The sequence below is a fragment of the Zeus faber genome (assembly GCF_960531495.2).
Source record: "Zeus faber genome assembly, chromosome: 9".
NCBI classification, from domain to species: Eukaryota; Metazoa; Chordata; class Actinopteri; order Zeiformes; family Zeidae; genus Zeus; species Zeus faber.
The window spans coordinates 31,450,112-31,473,661 of record NC_137197.1 but is presented as its reverse complement, the minus strand read 5'-3'; the positions used below and the strand labels follow the sequence as shown (position 1 = coordinate 31,473,661).

Genomic DNA, 23,550 nt, shown 5'->3' with positions numbered 1-23,550 from the left:
CATCATTACAACATTTCATGTCGTTGAGTTTGTGGCTAGAGATCTCAATGTAGCATATCTGAAACGTGTGCCATGTACTCTTGAGATTTAAACTTCAAAAATTGTGATCACAGGTACAATAGTGATGTATTTATTCTGGCAATGATTCAATTGTCACCAATTTAATGAGCTGTGCCAAAGTAAATTGGTCGTTATAGCCTAAGATAATGATGGAGGTAATAATAATAATGATAATGATAATGATAATGATAATGATAATGATAATAATAATAATAATAATAATACATCAAATTAACTCAATTTTTTTCTTTATCAATATAAAACATGTTTTGGAACGTCAAATTTATAATGGATTTTTTCCCCTGTTGTCTCACACATTATAAACCTGAAATAGACACCCATTATGTGGTACTCACGGAGTAGATCAAATATGAATATTTTTAACGTGTATTTTTTGTTTTTCAAATTTGAAAAATACACCAATATCCCAGATGCTGAAACACTTAACAATACATATATAAATAAATAAACTATTCATAGTAGGTCTTTTTGTTTGTGAAAGCCTTAAATAACTTCAATAAAGGTGGTAATAAAAATGTGTAGATAACCGCTTTTGTTTTGCACATTTACATTTGTGTTGAATTAATTTTGCTTTAAGAAATATAAAACAAATTAAATCAATTTGGTTCACTTGCACTTGGCATACGTCACAATACAAAAAAAAAAATGCTGATTTCCAAAAAAATAAAAAGATAGATCACAAACATTTCCAATTCTCAAACGACACAGATGTTGCCATAACATCTCATGTGGGCTACACAACGGCAAAATAAAGAAAACGGGCATTTTTCGGTTCACTCGACTGGGTCCTCAGATTGTCCTCCCCCCGCCCACTACTTCCGGTGTGGAACGCCCCCCTCAGAAAGCGTCCACCCTGCGCCCCGCCCCCCGGGCCACAGCCCGTGTGGATGCGGAGCAGCAGCACCACCACCACCACCACCACCACCGCCACCACCGCCACGATACGCACTGTGACACACGGACGCGGCACAGCACCCCATCCAAAGCCACCTTCGCCCCCACCCCCACGCAGCCATGGCATCAGAAGAACTGGCGAGAAAACTGCAGCGCAGGCTGGCCGCCGAGCAGGGGACTCCCGCGGCGGAATCCGACGCTGCACTGGCGGCGGCCAGACCCGGCGACCCGGGACCGCGGGAGAGCCAGGCTGCGTCGCCCGACTGCGGCGGCAAATCCGAACTGGCAGAGAAACTCACCCGACGGCAGGACATCAACGACGGCAACGCGGCGCCCAGACTCACCAAGGTGTTCAACCCCTACACGGAATTCAAGGAGTTCTCCCGCAAGCAGATCAAGGAGATGGAGGCGATGTTCAAGCGGTACGTGCAGCACCTGATCCCTTTATTATAAGGGATTATAAATAAAAGTAATGTGTATACTGTGTGTGTGTGTGTGTGTGTGTGTGTGTGTGTGTGTGTGTGTGTGTGTGTGTGTGTGTGTGTGTTTTTGCCATCTCACGATTGACTCCCGTTCATCCGCCCGCACGCCACCACGCACGCACACCCCCTCAAGTTACCCACAGGCCCGTATTGGATTCAAATAGACAGCCGCATGATTGCAGCTCAGGGGATTATGGTTTGGCGCTCATGTGGGAAGGACCAGGATCGGATTAAGCTTCTGTTGACGCGTTAAAACGAGCCCAGATCGGTGATTGACTGACTTACTGATTCAGTCCTCGAGATGTTATTGAACCAACTGCTTTAGCTGTGGTTGAGAGCATCCTTGACTTTCCAACAATTTATTTTTCCGACATTTCTCCCCCGAAGACTCCCCAGCTCCATGTAATCCTCTCACGTTGCCGTTGACGCAGCCCTGCTTTTAAATCCACCAACAACACCGGCCATTCAGACAACTATAGCGCAAACGGAGGGGACAGCCAGTGCATACCAATATCAAAGTCTTGCCAATGTAATGTTTTTCTTCCCCCTGCTGCGCTCTTTCTCCTGGGCCATTGAACTGTGCGTCCATTGTGCTGATGTCCTTTTTAATCTGAGGATGAAAGACACCCTTGTCTGGTGCTGTTTCCTCTTGGTGGCACCTCCTCCCCTCTGCCGACAAGAGGATCCTTGTGCGTCCGTGTGCGGGGGAGACCTCAGACGTTGAGAGGCTGCTGTATTAAAGTGGTAATCCGTGAGATTGTTTGGTTATGAGAAAAAAAAAATGCGGATTTGATATCCGTCCCATATTTATTTAGCTGGCACTTAATAAGAAACAGCCATCCGATTTATTTGTGTTATGCATGTGCTCCTCTGTTGGTGATGGCGTCCGCCTATCTCGGCCAGATCTGGCACGCGCAAGAAGTGAGATTCAGTTGCGGTGAGTTTGATAAACCAGTGTAGCTAGTTGTGGTCAGTGGACAAAAAAACCCATCCCCACCGCCTCAAGTGACCGGGAAACCAAATTCGGGGACTTGCAGGGTGACCCACCCAACACTGAGGATTTTGTGGATCACCACTTTAACTTGAATGAGGTTGTAGCATGCGTCGCAGATTCATTTTCTTTGCGTTTAACTCTTTGTTGCCCTCTCTCGCGAACAGTTTAGGCTAAATCTTATTTTTATGCAAATGCAGAGGGGTGTGTGTGTGTGTGTGTGTGTGTGTGTGTGTGTGTGTGTGTGTGTGTGTGTGTGTGTGTGTGTGTGTGTGTGTGTGGAGATCTCTGGGGAGGTGAGGCTTTACATTTGATTTTCGCAGTCTTCATTCAACAAGGCAGACGTTCAGGTAGCCAGCGGTGGCTCCAAAAACAACTCAGGTATTATATATTTTTTTACAGGTTAGGTTAGAAAATGAAGGGATTTAACAATGACGGAGACCAGTGATGCAGTCCCTGCACTTGACAATGGATTGAGATCATAAATGGAGACAATAACAAGACAAGATAAATTGAGACGTTGTTTTTGGGGGGAGGGGTAGTAACAAGGAAAGATACCAGATCTCAAATTTTGTGTCAGAGTCGAAACGGGGGTAGATAGAGGGGAAAAGGGGGGGGGAAACAACCTAAAGCAAAAAAAGGCTGTAATTTTTCACTGGGTCAGCAGTTATTTGGAATGAGATCCCCAGTGTCCGTGGCATCTGACGAGGTCTCTGTCTTACTGTCCCTCTGCTTTGTGACATCAAGCCTGGGGACAGTGTTGCGTAAGTTGTTCATGCCCATGACTGAGGCAAGTGCGTCACTGCTATCTGCCCGTCGCACCACACCACACACCTCTGCTGAGAGGGCTTGTGGAGGGAGAGCAGAATCCCTGGGTCGATTATACGGATCGATATCGATATTTTATCGATATATCAATTGATAAGAGGTGTTTTTGTGTTTGCAGACCCCAAACTCGATTGATTTATGAAGTAACCAAAGGCTTCAGAGCTTTGAGAAATTGTACGTTGTGGTTTGCATGACGTGTGAGAGGTTTCTACTGATGGTAAAAGCGGAATCTTGGGCTTATGGAGAAGATGGTTTTAAATCGTTTTTCACCCTTTTTACAGGCAGAAAAGGGAAAAAATACAGGGAAAATGTAGGGGTTTACGGTTGGATGACGTTTATCATTTCTTATAAGTTGGAAACTCTGAAATAAATCAAAATATAAAAAAACACTCTTGAGTGTTGCTCTACTCTAGATCTCCTATTTGCCAAGTTGCCATTCACTGTAACGCTCGCTCAATCCTGTCTTCTCCTACATGCCATCACGTTGAAGTTTGCGGGCCGTGTCCGATTTTTAGGTGGCCCTGGCTAACTGCATTACAAAAATTAGTCCAGCTGTAAAGAAAGCTAAGTCAAGAAAATGATTCATAAATCGAATAGCTACATCATTTCCTCACACATTAATTCATTGGGTATGCCAACCTGCAAGTTGCCTTTTATTGGGGCATGAGGGTTGGAATGGGGGTCGCAAGGGTCCCATTTTTGTCCCACGCTCTGGTTCCCAGTGGTGGGCCTGCCTTCTGTTCTTATTCCTTTTTTTTTTTTTTTTTTTTAATATGCAGTGATTCTGTTATGCTCTACATAGCTCTATAATCTCTCGCAGAACAGTGCTGGTTTCCACCTCAATTGCTTTCACAGACACATCATCTAGTCTGTTAAGCTAAGGCCACATTACGTGATTTTTCAAGGCCGATTTGCCAACGATTTGAGATATGTATTTCATATATGTATATGTATTCTGAGTGAAAGGCTCAAATCTGTCTCTCTCTCAGAAATCTGTCTCCCAATCGGCCAGGTCACGATTCAATCAAACATGTTGTTATGATATTATTGGGGCTACCCTTTCCATTTCCACACCCAATCATTTGTTGTGTGTGCATCAAAGCTTCAAATCACAAAGGCAATTTTCAACAGCCAAGGAGATTGTGCGCCTGCACAATGGCGAAACCAAAGAAAGTGGCAAGTGGGCGAGTGTGGACTTCTGAAATGTGGGAATGGCTTGTGGAATTGTGGCGACTCATGGGTGTCTAATTAGTGTATAATGTCAGCGCTGCACAAACAAGCACAGTCACGAGCTCTGTGCCATACATGTTTGTTTTGGTGTCAAAATATTGGGAGGAAATACATTCTCGCAAGTGCTGCAGTACCACTAAACTGTGTCCGTCTGTTCTTCGTCTTGACATTTGTGATCCTCTTTAGAAGAAGAAGAGTCTTTATTCATCACGCAACACACCACACTACAATACATGCACACACACACACATGCTTTGGATGGTGGCCGGTGAAATGAGGCCTCTGCATTTAACCCATCCTGGCTTGTCCTTCCTCAGGGGGGCAGCCAGGAGCAGTGGGCAGGATACGTGGACGCGCCCGGGGACCTGGTAACGAGTGTCCATCGCTGGTCAGACGATGATGTGTGCATGTTTTTGGTGGGGGTCCTTACTGACGTTAGGTGGAGGAAACCCCATGTGAGCATGGGGAGAACATGGGGACCCACTCACTGCTGTGAGGCAGCAGTGCAATGCACTGCGCCACCATGTCATTTACACAGACATTACGCAAACATTTATTCATTGAGCAGACTCTTTTGTCCAAAGCGACTTACATTACAAGAGCAGCAAGAAACAATCAAAGCATACATCAGCCATTGGAGCAACCTCTGATTTAAATGCCTGAGCACCTGATTCTAAATCCAACCAGATACAAGTGCAAGATAGCTGTAAAGAATCAAAAATGTTTTTGTATGTTAGTGCAATATGATATGATTCAAGAGGTTTATTTGTCACATACATATACATACTTTCATACATATATGCAGTGAAATGCCTTCACAACGCACCCAGAGATTATGCACAATAGTATCTAAACCGAACATAATAGCTAACCTTATTCCTACTACTATCTACTACTACTAACTAACTGGAACTAACTGATTCCTAAAACGTAATGCAGTTAGTGAATAGAATAATATAAATAAAATAAAATTAAATAAAAATTAAATAAGACTCAAAAACATCATACAAAGCGAGGGTACAAATTAGAAGGGAATAGAGTTATGTATATGGGATAGGCTATTTGTATACACCGCGTTCCAAATTATTATGCAAATGATATTTTTCTCAGATTTTCCTAAATAGTCGATGCAAATGACAGTCAGTATCATTTTCAAGTCATCAACCGTTAGGCTATAATTGAAATGTTATTGAACAAACCTCCCAATGATAACAGCATTTTTTTCAAAAATAAAAACTCAAATTGCACTGTTTCAAATTATTACGCACAACAGAGTTTCAAAACATTTTTTAGGTTGTAAAGAACTGAAAATGGTCCTTTGTTGAATTTGCAGCATTAAGAGGTCATATTTACTGAAATCAAAAGCTATTTCAATCAAAAACATCGTAACTGGTCAAGTTACATGTTAATATAGGACCCTTTATTTGATATGACCTTCACAATTCTTGCATCCATTGAACTTGTGAGTTTTTGGAGAGTTTCTGCTTGAATTTCTTTGCAGGATGTCAGAACAGCCTCCCAGAGCTGCTGTTTTGATGCAAACTGCCTCCCACCCTCATAGATCTTTTGCTTGAGGATGCTCCAAAGGTTCTCAATAGGGTTGAGGTCAGGGGAGGATGGGGGCCACACCATGAGTTTCTCTCCTTTTAGGCCCATAGCAGCCAATGACACGGAGGTATTCTTTGCAGCATGATATGGTGCATTGTCATGTACGAAGATGATTTTGCTACGGAAGGCACGGTTCTTCTTTTTGTAGCATGGAAGAAAGTGGTCAGTCAGAAACTCTATATCCTTTGCCGAGGTCATTTTCACACCTTCAGGGACCCTAAAGGGGCCTACCAGCTCTCCCCCCATGATTCTGGCCCAAAACATGACTCCGCCACCTCCTTGCTGACGTGGCAGCCTTGTTGGGACAAGGTGGCCATCCACCAACCATCCACTACTCCATCCATCTGGACCATCCAGGGTTGCACGGCACTCATCAGTAAACAAGACTGTTTGAAAATGAGTCTTCATGTATTTCTGGGCCCACTGCAACCGTTTCTGCTTGTGAGCATTGGTTAGGGGTGGCCCAATAGTAGGTTTATGCACAACTGCAAGCCTCTGGAGGATCCTACACCTTGAGGTTCGCGGGACTCCAGAGGCACCAGCAGCTTCAAATACCTGTTTGCTTTGTAATGGCATTTTAGCAGCTGCTCTCTTAATCTGATGAGTTTGTCTGGCAGAAACCTTCCTCATTATGCCTTTATCTGCAAGAACCCGTCTGTGCTCTGAATCAGCCACAAATCTCTTCACAGTACGATGATCACGCTTAAGTTTTTGTGAAATATCTAATGTTTTCATACCTTGTCCAAGACATTGCACTATTTGACGCTTTTCGGCAGCAGAGAGATCCTTTTTCTTTGCCATATTGCTTGAAACCTGTGGCCTGCTTAATAATGTGGAACGTCCATCTTAAGTAGTTTTCCTTTTAATTGGGCTCGGCTGGCAAACTAATTATCACAGGTGTCTGAGATTGATTTCAGTGAACCAAAGAGCCCTGAGACACAATACCATCCATGGGTTTAATTGAAAACCCCCAAATTTAATGTTTATGACACTTAAATCCAATTTGCATAATCATTTGGGACACAATGTATACAGATACTGTATGTGCAGTAAAAATATTTACAGTATAGTATACAACAGTACGACACAGCAATACAGTAACACCAACCACAACAGCAATACAGCGCAGTATGCAGTAACCCAGAACAGTGATACAGTATGCAGTACAGTATGCTACATACAGTACAGTAGTATGTAGTACAGTATGAAACTATGTTGTTAGTGCATTATGTCAATACAAAAACTTAAATCTTGTCAACCTCAACAAAAACAAGAATAGTTAGTCATAGCTAGGATAGAATCAGACATTCAGGTTTTTCCAATAAGTGCAGGGTCTTCAGGTGTTTCTTGAAGGTTATGAGTGTCTCTGCAGAGTGTAATGAACTGGGTAGCTCGTTTCCACCACTGGGACACCACGCATGAGAAGAGTGTGGCCTGAGAACTCATTCCACACAGCGGAGGCACCACCAGCCGCCGCTAATTCGCAGTCCTCAGAGAGACAGCAGTTGTGTGTGTGTGCGGAGAACAGATTGAAAATCTGCAAATGTCAGTTGTTAAAATGTCTGTCTCCAGAGCCGATGGTCCAGTCTTAAACCGCCCCCCCCAAAAATGTTGCCTCCCTCCGCTTGGGGCTCAGTTCAACTTGACCCTTTGACCTTGGTGCCGCAAGGGTAACATTTGTTTCCCATCGGATCCATCTTGGATCTGGTCCCTGACAGAGGACTGGACCCCCCCATCCTCAGTTTTCCACAACCCCCCCCCCCCCCCCGCATGTCTTTATAATATGTGAATTTCACATGGCTCTCCCCCCCTTACACACACGCACACATTCACACTGCCGCTTTGAATCCCTCTCAAGTCTCACTTGTTTTCCTTCTGATGCTTGTTTCTGCCTCACTCACCCATTACACCCCCCCCCCCCCCACCCGCCCCACCCCGGGGGGGATTCAGCGCTCGCCGCCCAGTCACGCTGGACTGACCTAGTTAGGCTTTTTTTGTCTTCTGTTTACAATGGAGCCAGGCTTAAAGAGATATTTCACCCATTTCTTTTGTATCTCGCTACCCAGACGTTGAAACACTTTTGGCCGCCATGTGTTATAAGTGACGTCACCTCTCGCCGGGGCTGATTGGTTGAAACATGGAGCACCCATCGCCTTTGCTCCATCTATATGCTCTCCGCACGGGGTCGGAATCTGAAGGAATGTTGCCTCCTCCCTCAAAAAAAATGTGGCTTTCCGGAGTTGCCGCCAGTAGCTCCAGCATCTATAATTAATGCCAAAGGCGAAGGAAACTGCCGGAACAATGAGGCTTGGCCCCCGAAGGTTGCGGTCGAAAAAGCGCCACCGCTCCCTCTTAAACTGCAAAGAAAACCTGTCGTTTTGGCCTCTCGCGACTCCGCTAACTGTTCTAGGAGTAAACAAAAGAGAGGAGGAAAATAAAACCTCAGAACTTTTCAAGGCAAACCACCTTTTAGAAAATTGCCTGCACTCCTGAAGCTCAAATTTGACCTATTCCGTCAATAGTCTGTAGTAGTATCAGGTAGTAGTATTAGGTTCGATTTCTCTTTGCGATACATTTTGAATGTAAAACGTTTTTTAAGGTTTTTTAAGGGTTTATTTTGGTTTTTTTTTAATTGTAGTGATTTCAACTATGACCAGTTTAAAAATCACAATAAATAGTAGCGGTTCATCTTTATTTCTCATCATATCCCTCATGACTGGAATATGACTATTTTTAGGGGGCTTTTAATAAGGGTGTGTGACCAATGTGGACCACATGCTCACATCCAAAATGGCTGGCGTGAGCAGTCGGGACAGTTGTCGCAATGCTAGAACAGGCAGCCACTGTCAATTGCAGAAATCGGATCCTGCGCCTAGAGGGCTGGTTTCGTTTGGGCTGTTCAGTGAACCCGGGTTCCGGCAACCACCACCGATACCAGTTTTTGGGGTGGGGTTGTGGGTGTAAGGGTGGGGGCTCCTCCTTAAGAGTTCCAGTGTCGGGTTGGTGTGGCTTTGGCATTCTTTTGTACTGCCTCTCAGATGAGATGGTATCTTCCTCCAATCGATTGTTTCATACTCGAGATCTTTTTGAAATGGAGACCTTTTTAGGGTGTGTGTGTGTGTGTGTGTGTGTGTGTGTGTGTGTGTGTGTGTGTGTGTGTGTGTGTGTGTGTGTGTGTGTGTGTGTGTGTGTGTGTGTGTGTGTGTGTGTGTGTGTGTGTGTGTGTCCTTTGGAAGTTTTGAGTGAAACAATGCCCCCCCTCCTTTTTTTTTTTTTTTCTTTTTTGGGCCTGACCAGATTACTTTCATTCTAGGCTTGGCAGGCCCGATAAGGGTGTGCTGGCCCCTCCAACAGCTGGTTTGAAAGCCTCTATAAATAGTTCCTCCATCAGACTTTTAAGTGTCTTTGTGTTGTTGCTGTCGGAGGGCAGGTGATAAGAATGGCTTGATGGGCAGGTCGCAGTTCTGACAATTGGGGGAAAATGTGAGCAAGGCTTTGTGAACACCTACATACTATTTGTGAGCAGCAATTCTATGAAACTGTAACTCATTGGAGGCTGTATTGTATTTTGGAATTTTTCATGTCACCACGGGACAGACTGACCAATTACAGGTAATTGTAAGTAACGTGACAAAACTATGATCAAACAATAAGGTATGGTTTTGCGGGCACAGATTAGGCCTAATCTTGGGCTAAATCACACGTTTAATCTGGACTAACTGAAATGGCCCTTCTCAGTCATGGTTTAAATCTAATGTCTCATTAAATCTAATAGTCTCAGACTTGCCCTAGTCTGAGGATATTTTAGTCAGATTCTACTAGTCTATGAGTCTAAAAAATAAATTTGATTTCCAGAAGGAAGATTAGAGCTAATATCTAAGTGAAGTCTAAGTGAAGGCCTAAATTAAACCTGGCCAGAGTCACGTTAATGTTTTGATTAATGGACCTCCAGGTTGACCTTGACAAAAGAGAAAATGTATTATCTGGGACAAAGACCAGACAGAAGGGTGGTTGACAGGAGCGAACTAGTCCTTTATGACCTTAGTCTAGCACTTCCTAGTAAAGAAGGAATTCATCTTTAATTCAGCAACGTCTGGGGAAGATATTTTTTAATTCTGGATGAATTGAAGTCTGATTATTTTAGCCCTGATTTAGATTAAATCCTCTCTGTGAAACCTCCCCTGTGAGTGAATTTGGCTTCTGCGATGACTCAGTTTTTTCCCGTTTTTCTTTTTTTGTGTTTTTTTCCCTTTCCTTTCCTTGTTCCGTCGCACTAGGTTTGACTCTGGCAAGGACGGCTTCATTGACCTGATGGAGCTGAAACTTATGATGGAGAAGCTGGGAGCGCCTCAAACCCACCTAGGACTCAAGAACATGATCAAGGAGGTGGACGAAGACTTTGACGGAAAACTCAGTTATAGAGAGGTAGGCATTGGTGAATTGTGTGTTCTTACTCGTGTGTGTGTGTGTGTGTGTGTGTGTGTGTGTGTGTGTGTGTGTGTGTGTGTGTGTGTGTGTGTGTGTGTGTGTGTGTGTTCATTTTGCACGTCAAGTTGTTTGTGTTGGCATTAGAGGGTCTATTTATACGCTATGATAACACATTTCAGAACTTGCCTGTTAAGAGGCATCTCTTATTAACATTCTTGTTACTTTCACTTGTGTGTATGCGTGCCAGAGAGAATGAAAAAGAGTCTGATAGATGGGAACCAGCTGATATTAACAGGTGGACACACACACACACACACACACACACACACACCCAACAGCCAACAAGGTCTGAATTCAGGTCTTTGTCCTCTGAACCAAAGCAGATGAACTAACAAACACAGTAGGTGCATGTTCAAGGGTATACAGTCCCTCACCTAAATGGCTAAAAACCAGCATCTAACTTGGTGCATGTTCATCTTTCATTTGAGAAAACCAGGACGAAGTGTCTTAAGGATCACAAAATTGCAATTTCCCAAAAATCACGATACTAATTGACAGCTTGCCACGTTTGACCTTCTTTTGTAATACTGCACTGGCTCATCATTGTTTTCACTGCAGGTTTCGTACCTCGAATCTTACTTGGGGAGGTCATTGCGTTTTTATTGATGTGACTTGACAAATATCAGGAGCAGAACACTTCTGCTTCAGCTACTAATATGGGGTGGGAAGAAATGCATCGTCAGCTCAAAGCCTGGAAGTCCAAAAAGAATAAGTATCTTTCAAGCGTGACTCAATGTGTGCTTCTCATCCAGCAATATGTACTTTATGTGTATAATGTAGTACAACGTGATCCCTTTGGTTTGATTTGTTCACACAGGATTTTGAATACATATTGTGCAAACATCGTTATGCATCTGACTCAATCATGTAAATCTCCCTATTACTATCTTGATTGGTGAAATCTCCCATCAATTGGTTTGGCTTCGGCGCTCGGGTTCCGAACGATTCAGATAATTCCCATCGTGAATTAAAATGTGTCACCCATAACCCCAGGCTGTCTGATTCCTCCACCCTCCCCCCAGTTCCTGCTTATCTTCCGCAAGGCGGCAGCCGGGGAGTTGCAGGAGGAGAGTGGCCTGATGGCGCTGGCCAGGCTGTCCGAGATAGACGTCTCTACCGAGGGAGTCATGGGGGCCAAAGACTTCTTTGAGGCAAAGGTGAGAGGCTTGCGTGGGTGAAAAACAGGAGCTCTGACCTGTCGCACCATGCTATTTTTTGCATTCCAGTTGTTTTTTTTTTCCCCTCAAATGTCCCAGCTGAGGATTCAGGTCATCCCACTTTATTCGTGACCCGCATTCTTCTAACCTCGTTATCGTGTTGTCCTCTCTCCACCATTATGTTACCAATTCTGGTCGGGCAGAGTGTCATTGCAACCGACCTCTAAAACCATCGAGATAGAAGGAAGCGGATCCTCCCGTCAGTGATTATGATGTGATCTTGCTATGGTGTGATGTTGCTAGCCAATAATCCAGTAAACATGCCATATACCTGTATATTTATTGGATGGCGAGTCACTGTCGGGGATCTCACTTTTGGCCTTTCATACAGTGACACAAGACTCGTAAACTATTAGTTTGTAGCAAACATACTGTATCTTTTAAACGACACTCGAGTCGTGATTCTTTCCGGCAAAAGAATTGTGCATTCCTGACTGTAATTGCAGCCAGACACGCAGGCATTCATTGCTACTCATCTCAAACTATAAGAGCCTTGAGCCGCGGGTCGCGAGTGGCACAATTTGACAAAATCAAATGATTCTTGTGAGAATTCCCTTCATGACTCAGAGCCGAACGGGCTCTTCTGACTCTTTATACCAACAAACCGAGTCTGAAGATTGAACTAATCTAAACTAATTTTTTTTTTTTTTTACAGTCACTTGTTGAGAGGCGAATCTCCATAAAGAGCTAAACTTTTCATCACTACTTTCATAACGCATGATTGTCTTGTTTGGGAACACAGTGGGATAGGGCAGAGGTACCTTTTTAATTGTCGAAGTGGGGCATGCTGGGATTTCTGTCACTGAACATTTTTATGTACTGTAGGGTTACAGCTGGACACACTCTTAAATCTCTCAGAACTCCAGTTAGTTCACTAGAGCAGTGGTCTTCAACCGGGGGTCTGAAAGTACTGCAGGGGTTCCAGCCCACTGTGTTTTTATATTTTTTATTTCAGTGATCAGCTGAGAGCAAGCTTTGCCGCTTCTGACGTTATGGTGCGTTCAAAACCCTCCGATTTTTGAGTAATGTTCAAAAATCTAATTTTCAGCAACGTACTGTGTCTCTGACAGACTTAACTGGTGCATGGCTGAACTTAAATGAAAACACATAGTTAATAGTTTATATTATTGTAATGATGTTCAACTGCATGTAAAACCCTATTTTAGATTCGTGAAAACGGATCATTTAAGGTAGGTTTCCTGGACTAGATTATAATAAAAAGCCTAAACAGCATTTCAAACCCTATTTCAAATTTGTGAAACCTTTATTCTATTTGTGAAAACAAGAACAATTTTGATTTAACTGTATTCTTTCCACACAGTCACGCTACGAGACTAAGGCAGTGGTTCTTGAACTTTTTCAAGTAGTGTATCCCCTAGAAGATCTGTTTTTCAGCTGAGTACCCCCTTCACTGGCATGGGGAGAGGGGAAAAAAAAGCTCAACAAATGATGTACATGCGTCGTATGTGTGTTTTTTTTTTTTTTTTAACATTATATATAACCAATATATATATATTTTTTACACTTTTTAAAATTTTCAGCATACCCCCTGCAGTACTCCTAAGCGTACGAGTACCTCCATTTGGCAAACAGTGTACTGAGGGAACTAAACTAATGTAAATAAATCTTAATCTTAAATGGATAATAAAGGATTATAGGCCAATTATTTGTCACATACATACACATACGGTTGTACATATATGCAGCGAAATGTCATGACACCCGGTGATTACGGACAAGCAGGCTTGAAATGTAACACAAAGTTTGATAGAAAAAATTCCAGGGGGTCAGTGCTCTGTTTCTCTATCCACCAATGAGGGGTCGTTGGCTGAAAAAGGTTGAAGACCCCTGACCTGGATACACTTTATTATTCAAGTGCGCCCTCTAGTGTATAAACAGAACCTCGGTTTTTGATCAAATTGGGCAGAGGGGATCCCCCAGGCAAAGTGGTGAGACTGCTTGTTATAATAGTCAGATCTTAAAAGATGACAATCAAAAAAGACATGGTCCATTGTCCTTATTTAAAAAAAATATATATCTAATGAGTATATAAAAATAATTAGAGGTAAAGTATATGACATGTTCAACTCAATTCAGGCCTATGAATGAAAGGTTTTCCCCTCTAACGGTTTTTTTATGATAAGGTTATGATGAACACGTGGGATATGAAATTTGGAAAGGAGCCATCACTGGCAACAATTTTTTCTTTTTGTGTGTGTTCTGTCAGATGCAAGCTCTGTCTGTGGGCAGTAAGTTTGAGGCAGAGATTCGGGAGGAGCAGGAGGACCGCAAGAGGCAGGAGCTGGAGCGAAAGCAGCGGCGGGCCGCCTTCAAAGAGCTGCAGTCCACCTTCTGCTCATGACCCCCACCCCACCGCCACCACCACCCGGAAGGACAACCTCTCCCACGCACAGGTTTCAGCATGCACAATCATCTCAAAGGAGATCTTATAAAGTAGTTTTGCAATAAAAGCAACACATAAGCGATTAACATCGTCCGACGGGGACAGAGATTAATGTTACTGTGGTTTGTTCCCGCCAGTAAAAATAAATAAATAAATTAATACATAAAATCTCAAAGATAAAATATTTTGTAATGTGTGGCCCATGAAGTCTTTCCGCTCGAGATTTTCTCTCAAAATATCTTTTTTTTTTTTTTCACCCCCCTTCTGGAGCTGGAGTGTGCCATTCTGAAATTAGCTTATAAGAGTTTAGGAATCCTGTCCAGTTTACACGTTCCGCAGCAGGTATTTTGTTGTTGTTGTTCTTTATGGCATCAGAAATTAGAATTATTTTTTCACTAGAATATATCATGGAAGAGAGTTTATATATTGGGGGGGGGGGCGCTCTCTGTCTTTACAATGTTAACATGTGACGTAATGATATGTTCTCACTTTGTGCGTGTGTGTATCTAAATTGTCGTAACATAACTATTTCACGCCATACAAATTTTGAAAGAATTCACACAATCATGAAGTAATATATTTAAGGTAATGGCAGTTTTAAAGTGAAGCCCTTGCCATTTTTGGCAGCTCATATTTACTTTTGGAGGGCCAGTTGCAAAGGCCTCGTAGACCAAAACCTAACACCACGACTATAATGATGAAAAATTATTACAAATTGAGACTAAAAATGAATTGGCAGTGGACCATTTTAGATTATTACTGTTGATTAATGATGATAAATAATTTGAGATTACCGCTGACTTTAACTGAGAAACTTATACGAGACCGGGTCTTTATTCACAATTGTGTGTGTGTGTGTGTGTGTATGTGTATATATATATATATATATATATATGTGTATATATATATATGTATATATATATAGATATATACACGTATATTAGCTTATTTTGGTTGCCTGTCGTGTTACAAAACTACTGTATGTCGATAACTTTTCTTTTTTCAATGTACTGTGTGTTTGTTGTGAGAATAAAATGATGTATTTTTACATGAATAAAAATAGCTATTATGTTTAATCATTTTTTTTGTGATAATGTCACTCGTTTAACTATTATACTATTCATGGTTTTCAAAAGTTCCTCTGAAGTAGTTTTCTGCACTTTTTTTAAAATATCTAATACTGTAATACGAAAGACCTGAATGAAGAATAGGGGGGGGCAATAATAAACACTAATCTATTCTGGTATATTTGATATAGTAAATAAAAGATATGGATAAAAGGAAATAAAAATGGTGTATTTTTTTATGATGAATGGGGTTGGGTTTAAAATGATCTGCTACCAACAACTATTTTTCATTTATCGAAGTGTAATACATTTTACACATTATTATCATGGTTGTGATATTGTTGTGATTTTTACTGAATGTAACACTATGTGTTGCTCTGTAAAACTTCTGTCAGACAATGGAATCCTAAAAGTAACAAAATAATCCTAATCTGTTTTATATGTAATTAATTTTGTTAACAGAAGCAAATTCCCATTATGTGCTGGATCATTTGTTTTGTATTTTAACACATAATTACTATTACCGTGCTTTAAATTGAAAGTTAACTCTGTTGAATAATATTTTCTAGTTTATGATTTTAAGAGTTAATTAAAGCGGTTTGAAGCCAAATTGACTTTCCCGCCCTTTTTAAAATGTTACTAAGTGACCGATCGCATTTTAGTAACGTTTTCATGCAGCCATATATTGTTGGACAAACAACTACTACTACTTACTATTGAATTTTGAGTGTTTTGGTATGTTGAAAAACATAAGGTAACCAGAGATCCCAAATGCATAGGCATAGACTTCGGGGGGACGCAGGGGATACGCCCCCCCTAAATATTGAGAACACGTATAGTTGCCGCCCCCCCCAATAAAACCATTAATTGTGTTTTCCTTTACATAAATAAAGACATTTCCTCCACAAATTGAGGCAGAAAAGGCACAAATTGGTGCATAAAAAACTCACAAAAATGCAGGAAATGAAGTGTTTGACACTCAGAATTTCCTATGGGGACAACACCTTGAACTACTCCACTGTCCAAAGCCTATGTCACTGCCCAAAAGTGTACTTTACTTTGCATTACCTGTTACAAAAATCCCCCATCTGAACATCTAACATTAAGATGCACAGCTGCATTTGGTAAGTCTATTTTTAATTTTATCTCTGTTAATTATGTTTAAAATTTGAAATTACACATTAGAATATAACTAGTGTAGTGCCCATTCAAATCATGGCTGTTTGTGAAAGTCGCGGTGAAAAACACCGGGAAAATGAAACTATTAAGATTGAATATTAGTCAAAATAGTTTAGATAAAATACATATATGCATGCATGCTATGATCATACATTCTACTTAGGAATGGGGCCATTTCTGACCTTCTTATTCAAATTCCATGCAAAGTGCAAGGTCAATTTGGTGTGCAAGAGAGACCTAGTGAGAGCAAATTAAGCTTTTTTATTATTACATTTTTTCTATTACAATTCTACTCACAAATTATTCTCGAACTTTTGTATTTTTCATTTCTATGAGGTACTTTTAAAATTTTGGAATGGTACATGGTAATGCAGTTTAATTTGAATTCCAATGACTGTATATTTGCTTTTAGTCCACTTGCGGAAATGGAAGTGGATGACCCCCTCTTGAAAATAGACCCGAAAATGTCTACAGGTAATGTCTGGACCCTGGTCTTTTGAAATTTGTGCTTCAGTTATCACTGGACCCTTAACATATATTTTTCATCTCTCTTAGCTCAGGGATTGTTCCAAAGATTTTGGAACATTTCAGTCTTGTTTTAGATCTGGTCACAATACTGTATCAGCTGTGTATCAGCTGTATCTCTTGTCCTGAATAATATTGTATGGGCTCTTGATAATGGGCAACAATGCGCAACTTTGTTCATTGACCTCTCTAAAGCTTTTTTTGCTGACTCTTTTCAATACACTTTTTCAAAGGTCACCAAAGGTGTGCCACAGGGTTCAATTTTGGGTCCGTTACTTTTCACATTGTACAGAATATAAATAATATAATCTCTTTTGATAATGGTTATCAGGTTCATTTCTACGGTGAGGACACAGTGCTGTATGCATCTGCTCCTACACTGGGTGGAGCAAAATCTATTTAGCAGGCAGCTTTTGATTCTATCCAGCGCTAATTTTCAGAACTTAAACTTGTCTTCAATGGAGCAAAAACAAAATTGATGCAATTCTCTAGATTACGCACCTAACCGAAACTGACAGCTATATTAGCACGTTAGATGGAAATACATGTTGAGGAGCTAATTAAAAGGTTAAGAGTGAAACTTGGGTTCCTATTTAGATATAGATCATGCCTTTCCTGCCACCACCAGTTCAGCCACCTGCCTTTTTGTCAGTGCCACCGCCTCAACATGGCTGGTCTCACTACCGTCCTGTAGACCTTCCCCTTCACTCTCGCTGGAACCCTTCTGTCACAGATCACTGCGGACACTCTTCTCCACCCACTCCACCCTGCCTGCATTCTCTTCTTCACCTCTCTCCTGCACTCTCCGCTGCTTTGGATGGTCGACCCCAAGTACCTGAACACATCAGCCTTCTCCACCTCCACTTCTTGCATTCTCAGCCTTTCGCCGCCCTCCCTCCCATTCAGGCACATGTATTCTGTCTTACTCCTACTGACTTTCATTCCTCTTCTCTCTAATGCATGCCTCCAATTCTCCAGGCTCTCCTCAACCTGCTCCCTACTCTCACTACAGATCACCATGTCATCTGCGAACATCATAGTCCATGGAGACTCCTGCCTGATTTCATCTGTTAACCTGTCCATCACCATTGCAAACAAGAAAGGGCTCAGAGCTGATCCTTGATGCAATCCCACCTCCACTTTGAATGCCTTTGTCACGCCTACTGCTCACCTTACTACTGTCTGACTGCCCTCATACATATCCTGTACCACTCTTAGGTACTTCTTTGCCACCTCCAACTTCCTCATGCAATTCCACACTTCCTCTCTCGGCACCCTATCGCTTTCTCTAAACCCACAAAGACGCAGTGCAACTCCCTCTGGCCTTCCCTGTACTTTTCCATCAGCATTCTTATAGCAAACATTGCATCTGTCGTACTCTTTCCTGGCATGAAACCATACTGCTGCTTGCTGATCCCCACCTTTCCTCTTAACCTAGCCGCCACTACCCTTTCCCATAGCTTCATGCTGTGGCTGAATAATTCCTGCCCAATTTCAAAGCTATCTTCAAGGCCTAGTTACTACAGCTCTGTACGTCTCCCTTATTCTTGAAGATACCAATACGCTTCTTCTCCACTCCTCCGGCAACCTTTCCAGGTTGGTGTTAAACAGTCTTGGTAGGAACGCCACAGCCATCTCACCTAAACATTTCCATGCTTCCCTTGGTATGTCATCTGGGCCAACTGCCTTTCAACTTTTCATCTTCTTTAATGCTGTTGTCACCTCAGCCTTGCTAATTTGCTGCACTTCTTGATCCACTATCCCCACATCATCCACTCTTCTCCCCCTCTCATTTTCTTCATTTATCAACTCCTCAAAGTACTCTTTCCACCTTCTCAACACACTCTCCTCACTAGTCAGCACAGTCCTATCATTATCCTTCATCACCCTAACCTGCTGTACATCCTTCCCAGCTTGGTCCCTTTGTCTTGCCAATCGGTACAAGTCCTTTTCACCTTCCTTACTGTCCAACCTCTAATACAACACGCTGCATGCTTTTTCCTTTGCCACTTCTCTCTTCGGCTTGCACCGCATCAGCTTGTACTCCTGTCTACTTTCTAAATCTCTCTGACTATCCCATTTCTTCTTCGCCATCCTCTTCAGCTCTATGCTAACCTCATTCCACCACCAAGAGTCCTTGTCTTCCTTCCTCTTCCCGAATGATACATAGAGTACCTTCTTGGCTGTCTCCCTTACCACTTCTGCAGTTGTTTCCCACTCATCTGGTAACTGTTCATTCCCAGCTATTGCCTGCCTTACCTCTTCCCTAAATTGCATGCAACACTCCTTCTTTTTCAACTTCCACCATTTTATCTTTGGCTCTTTCACTTTCTTCCTCTTCTTGGCCTCCAGAGTCATCCTACAGACCACCATCCGATGCTGCCTAGCAACACGCTCCCCTACCACCGCTTTGCAGTCACTAGTCTCTTTCAGATTGCACTTCCTGCATAAGATGTAGTTCACCTGTGTGCACCTTCCTCCACTGTTGTATGTCACCCTGTGTTTCTCCCTCTTCTTGAAATATGTATTCACAGCAGCCAATTCCATCCTTTTGGCGAAATCCACCACCATCTGTCCTTCCACATTCTTCTCCTTGACACCATACCTATCCATCACCTTCTCGTCACCTATGTCTCTGATCCCTTCGCCAACATACCCATTGAGATCTGCTCCAACGACAACTCTTTCTCCCTTGGGGACGCTCTCCACCACTACATCCAACTCACTAAAGAATTCTTCTTTCTCTTCCATCTCACGCCCAACTTGGGGAGCATATGCACTGACCACATTCGTTATCACCCTGTCTATTTTCAGCTTCATGCTCATCACTATGTCCAACACTCTTGTCACCTCCAAAACACTCTTGACATATTCTTCCTTCAAGACTATGCCTACCCCATTTCTCCTGCCATCCACTCCATGGTAGAACAGTTTGTACCTGGCTCCAATAATTCCTGGACTTACTCCCCTTCCACCTGGTCTCTTGTACACATAGCACATCTACCTTCCTTCTCTCCATCATGTCAGCCAGCTCTCTCTCTTTACCCTTCAAAGTGCCAACGTTCAGAGTTCCTACTCTCGACTCTATTCTCCTACCCTTCTTCCTCTCCTGCTGTCTCCGGACACGTCTCCCCCCTCTTCTTCTTCTTAAAGCTACATGAAAACACTTAAATATGTTCAAATAGTATTTCGATTTGCTTTCTATTGTGAAAAAGAAGCACTGCAGCATATCTAGGTATTGCAAGCGTAGGATGACGTGACATGTCCAATCTTCATCAAGACAAGCACTTAGTAGCTCTGGAAGTTACTGTGCTTTGGGGGCACCGTGGGTGGAGATTCGATGTGTGCTTGGGGATATTCAGATGTATCCAATGATGTGGCTTGAAATTTGTTACAAGGGGAAGAAGCATAAGGTGAAGGCTGCGGTTAGTTCCTGAATGTCGCACTCTCTGATTTTGGGTATAAATTGGACAGGTTTTCACACTGTGCTGTGGGGATGATCTGGTTGAGCAGCCACACCTGACCTGGATCTAGGTGATTGAGTCAGAGTGGCTGCATACCTGTTGCTTGTTGGTTGGTCTAACGAGAAGCAGTAAGCACAGGGACTGTGCAGGGACTCCTAGGGGCTCTCTCTTTGTGCTGTGGATGACAAGAGCACAGATTTTTGTTAGACAGAGCCGCCACCAATCCCCCTCTTTGGAGAACTATTTTACCATATTTGGGTCTCTAAACAACCAATCACTACTCAAAAGGGGGAGATTCACCACGGGTGAGACAATTAAACATAGAACCAAACAACATTTACACGGGAAACAAACATTGGATGACAACATGTATTGAAAAATAGACTTAATCAGGTCCAGGAAAACTGGAACAGCAATTGGGCATGTGGCTTCTTCCTTTCCTAGTTATGGCAGTAAATGAGGGAGCAACCAGGAGTGTGCTGGGGTGCGTTTAAAGCAGGTGTTGTTTGTGCGTGCATGCGTGCGTGCGTGCGTGTGTGTGTGTGTGTGTGTGTGTGTGTGTGTGTGTGTGTGTGTGTGTGTGTGTGTGTGTGTGTGTGTGTGTGTGTGTGTGTGTGTGTGTGTGTGTGTGTGTGTGTGTGTGTGTGTGTGTGTGTGTAAGGTGTCCACCGGTGAGTCTACAGGACTTATACCAATTGGTTCTGGTGTATAAGGTCAAAATTATGTCTTGGCACCCCCAAGCAGGCTACGGATGATTTTCCATTAGAGCAGTCGCGGGACAAATCTCTACCTTTGAGCGGGTAGTTGAAATTGATGTTTAATTGGTGCACCGAGACGCCGCGCTCACTCACCTGTATTTCTCTGTGATTAGGGACAGGTTATATTGAGTGAGCAGTGACACTCAATCAGGAGAGGAAATGACCTAGTTGTCGGTTCCAAAAAGCAGCCAGGAAATGCTTTTCCAGGCGGCTCACCATAACCTGATGGCCGGGCACCTCAGAAATGTTAAAACACTGTTAATGGCCTGCTTCTCTTGGCCAGGTATTTGGGCAGATGTGCGTAAATGGTGCACCACGACTCAGTATGGACCTTATGAGGGCCGTTGGACCGCAGTGCCCGCAGGTATCTTTTGTGTTGGTCCTAGTGGACTATGCAACCCAGTACCCCGAGGCAGTGCCATTGTGTGGTATTATGGCCAAAAGTATGGGTCAGGCACTGTTTCAGGTCATCTCCCAGTCAGGATTCTGAAGGAAATCCTGACCGACCAGGGCACTTCTTTAATGTCATGTACACTTGGGGAACTTTATGAGCTGTTGGCCGTACACTCAATTTGGACCAGTGTGTGCCACCCCCAGACCAACAGCCTGGTGGAGCAGTTCAGTAAGACACTGAAGAACATGGTTAATAAGTTTGTCCACAACGATAGCCCTAATTGGGATGATTGGTTGGACCCTCTGTTTTTTGCGGTGTGGGAGGTGCCTCAGGCCTCCACAGGATTTTCTCCCTGTGAACTCCTCTTCACCAGTGGGGTGAAGAGGAGTTCACCCCCAGGGGGTGCTGGACCTAATTAAGGACAACTGGGATGAAGGGCCTAGCACCAGTAAGAACGAAGTTCAGTAGGTTATGGACCTGTGAGCAAAGCCACATGCGCTGTGGCGCTTGTCACGTGAGGCCCAGGAACATCAGCGTGGTTATATGTGACTCACCGCAGCAAAATCCGCTATTTTGCGCATTTCTACAATCACCTGGAGCAGCTAAATAAGTTGAAAAAACCTTTCTAGAAGTCCTTTGTCTTTATTTAATCTCTCAATGTATTTTCAAAACTGAGTTTGATTTATAAATAGTAGAAAAATGTTAAACCGTGGAGTTAAATATTCCCTTAAGATTACATGGGGAAACACAGTTCACCTACCGAGATGCTGAATAGTGCTGAACAACGAATCCTTTAAAGCGATATTCCATGTGATGTGAAGTCACAATGTGAAACCGTTTTGATAGAGTTTAACCTTCTAAATCGTACTACTTTTACACACACACACGGAGACATTATTGTGGAGGGGGGCATATACCAACGAAGAAGTAATGCTGGTGTCACTTCCGTGAACAAGACTTGTCTGCAAAAACTTTCATCTCCATGTTGTTATGGGTTACGAGAAGCAGGTTTCGGAAGATCTAAATCATATTGCGGACCTTAATCTGACCAGTGCGATTGATCCTAGTCAGTGTAAGCAGCACGTACTTAACTTCATTTTCCGCGATGATAGTCAGTTCTTCGACAGCGACGCCAAGGATGACAGCAAAGCTGAATCTGATACCGGCATTATCCCGGACATGGAGAACATTTCAAACCTGGAATTCAACCTGAACGTGATGATGAAACAGAATATTTTCAAGAACCACTGGAGGAGACCGACGATACACCTGTTGATGTTACAACGGAAGAAGTTGACATGATGAAGTCCCTTGAGGTTGGTGATGCAGATTATGAACAAATAGCAATGGACAAGATTCTCAAGTTTACTTGCAAAAGGGGCCAGGGGCCAAAAGAAAATGAAAAGAGGCAGCCCCAAACAGGTTCTCAGGGTGTATCTAGGGGTAGGGTTGGGGTTAGCCCACATCATAACTCCAAGAATTTTGAAGATATTTGGCATACGCACATTTTTCATTATATTACACACCAAGGCTGATATACAGAGACTTACATTATTGACTCTACATTTGTTGTGTTGTCCTTACTTTAAAACTCCTAAATAATTCCATTTTAATAAAACATGTATATTCTTACTGTTAAATAGCCTTTTTAAAAACAAAAGATGTACATTCCCTCAAAACACAGAAACAATGCAAAGATTTGCCCCATTCAGCAGGATGTCAAGTCTCCGTTAAGCAGGGTGTCAAGTGGCCATGTGACAAGTAGCATGCAGCTCTGTTGGTCCTCCAATACATTTGCATTCTGGGAACTGGCTGAATGAAGCCAAGTGTGGGGTAAAACTTTGAAGGCGATTATCTCAGAAACACAGTTTGCTACTCCCTTGTAATTAGCAGGTCATAGCTTTAAAAATATTTGCTTGATTTGCACAAGTGACACCTTG

General features: G+C 42.7%; 1 protein-coding gene across 1 annotated transcript; it reads left to right on the top strand.

Moving 5' to 3' along the window:
- Positions 1-1,031: 1,031 nt before the first annotated feature.
- Positions 1,032-15,416, top strand: efhd1 (EF-hand domain family, member D1). The gene is made up of 4 exons (XM_080006344.1): positions 1,032-1,397; positions 10,392-10,539; positions 11,625-11,759; positions 14,047-15,416. Exons 1-4 carry the CDS (start codon positions 1,096-1,098, stop codon positions 14,179-14,181), a joined length of 720 nt encoding a protein of 239 aa, XP_079862470.1. The 5' UTR covers positions 1,032-1,095; the 3' UTR covers positions 14,182-15,416.
- Positions 15,417-23,550: the final 8,134 nt, after the last annotated feature.

What these genes read in the sequence shown, in the direction of transcription:
- efhd1 (XM_080006344.1), top strand. Translation starts at nt 1,096, where the DNA reads ATGGCATCAGAAGAACTGGCGAGAAAACTGCAGCGCAGGCTGGCCGCC. An exon ending in GAAAACTCAGTTATAGAGAG is followed by an intron (nt 10,540 to 11,624) that starts GTAGGCATTGGT and finishes CCCTCCCCCCAG; the next exon opens with TTCCTGCTTATCTTCCGCAA. An exon ending in AAGACTTCTTTGAGGCAAAG is followed by an intron (nt 11,760 to 14,046) that starts GTGAGAGGCTTG and finishes GTGTTCTGTCAG; the next exon opens with ATGCAAGCTCTGTCTGTGGG.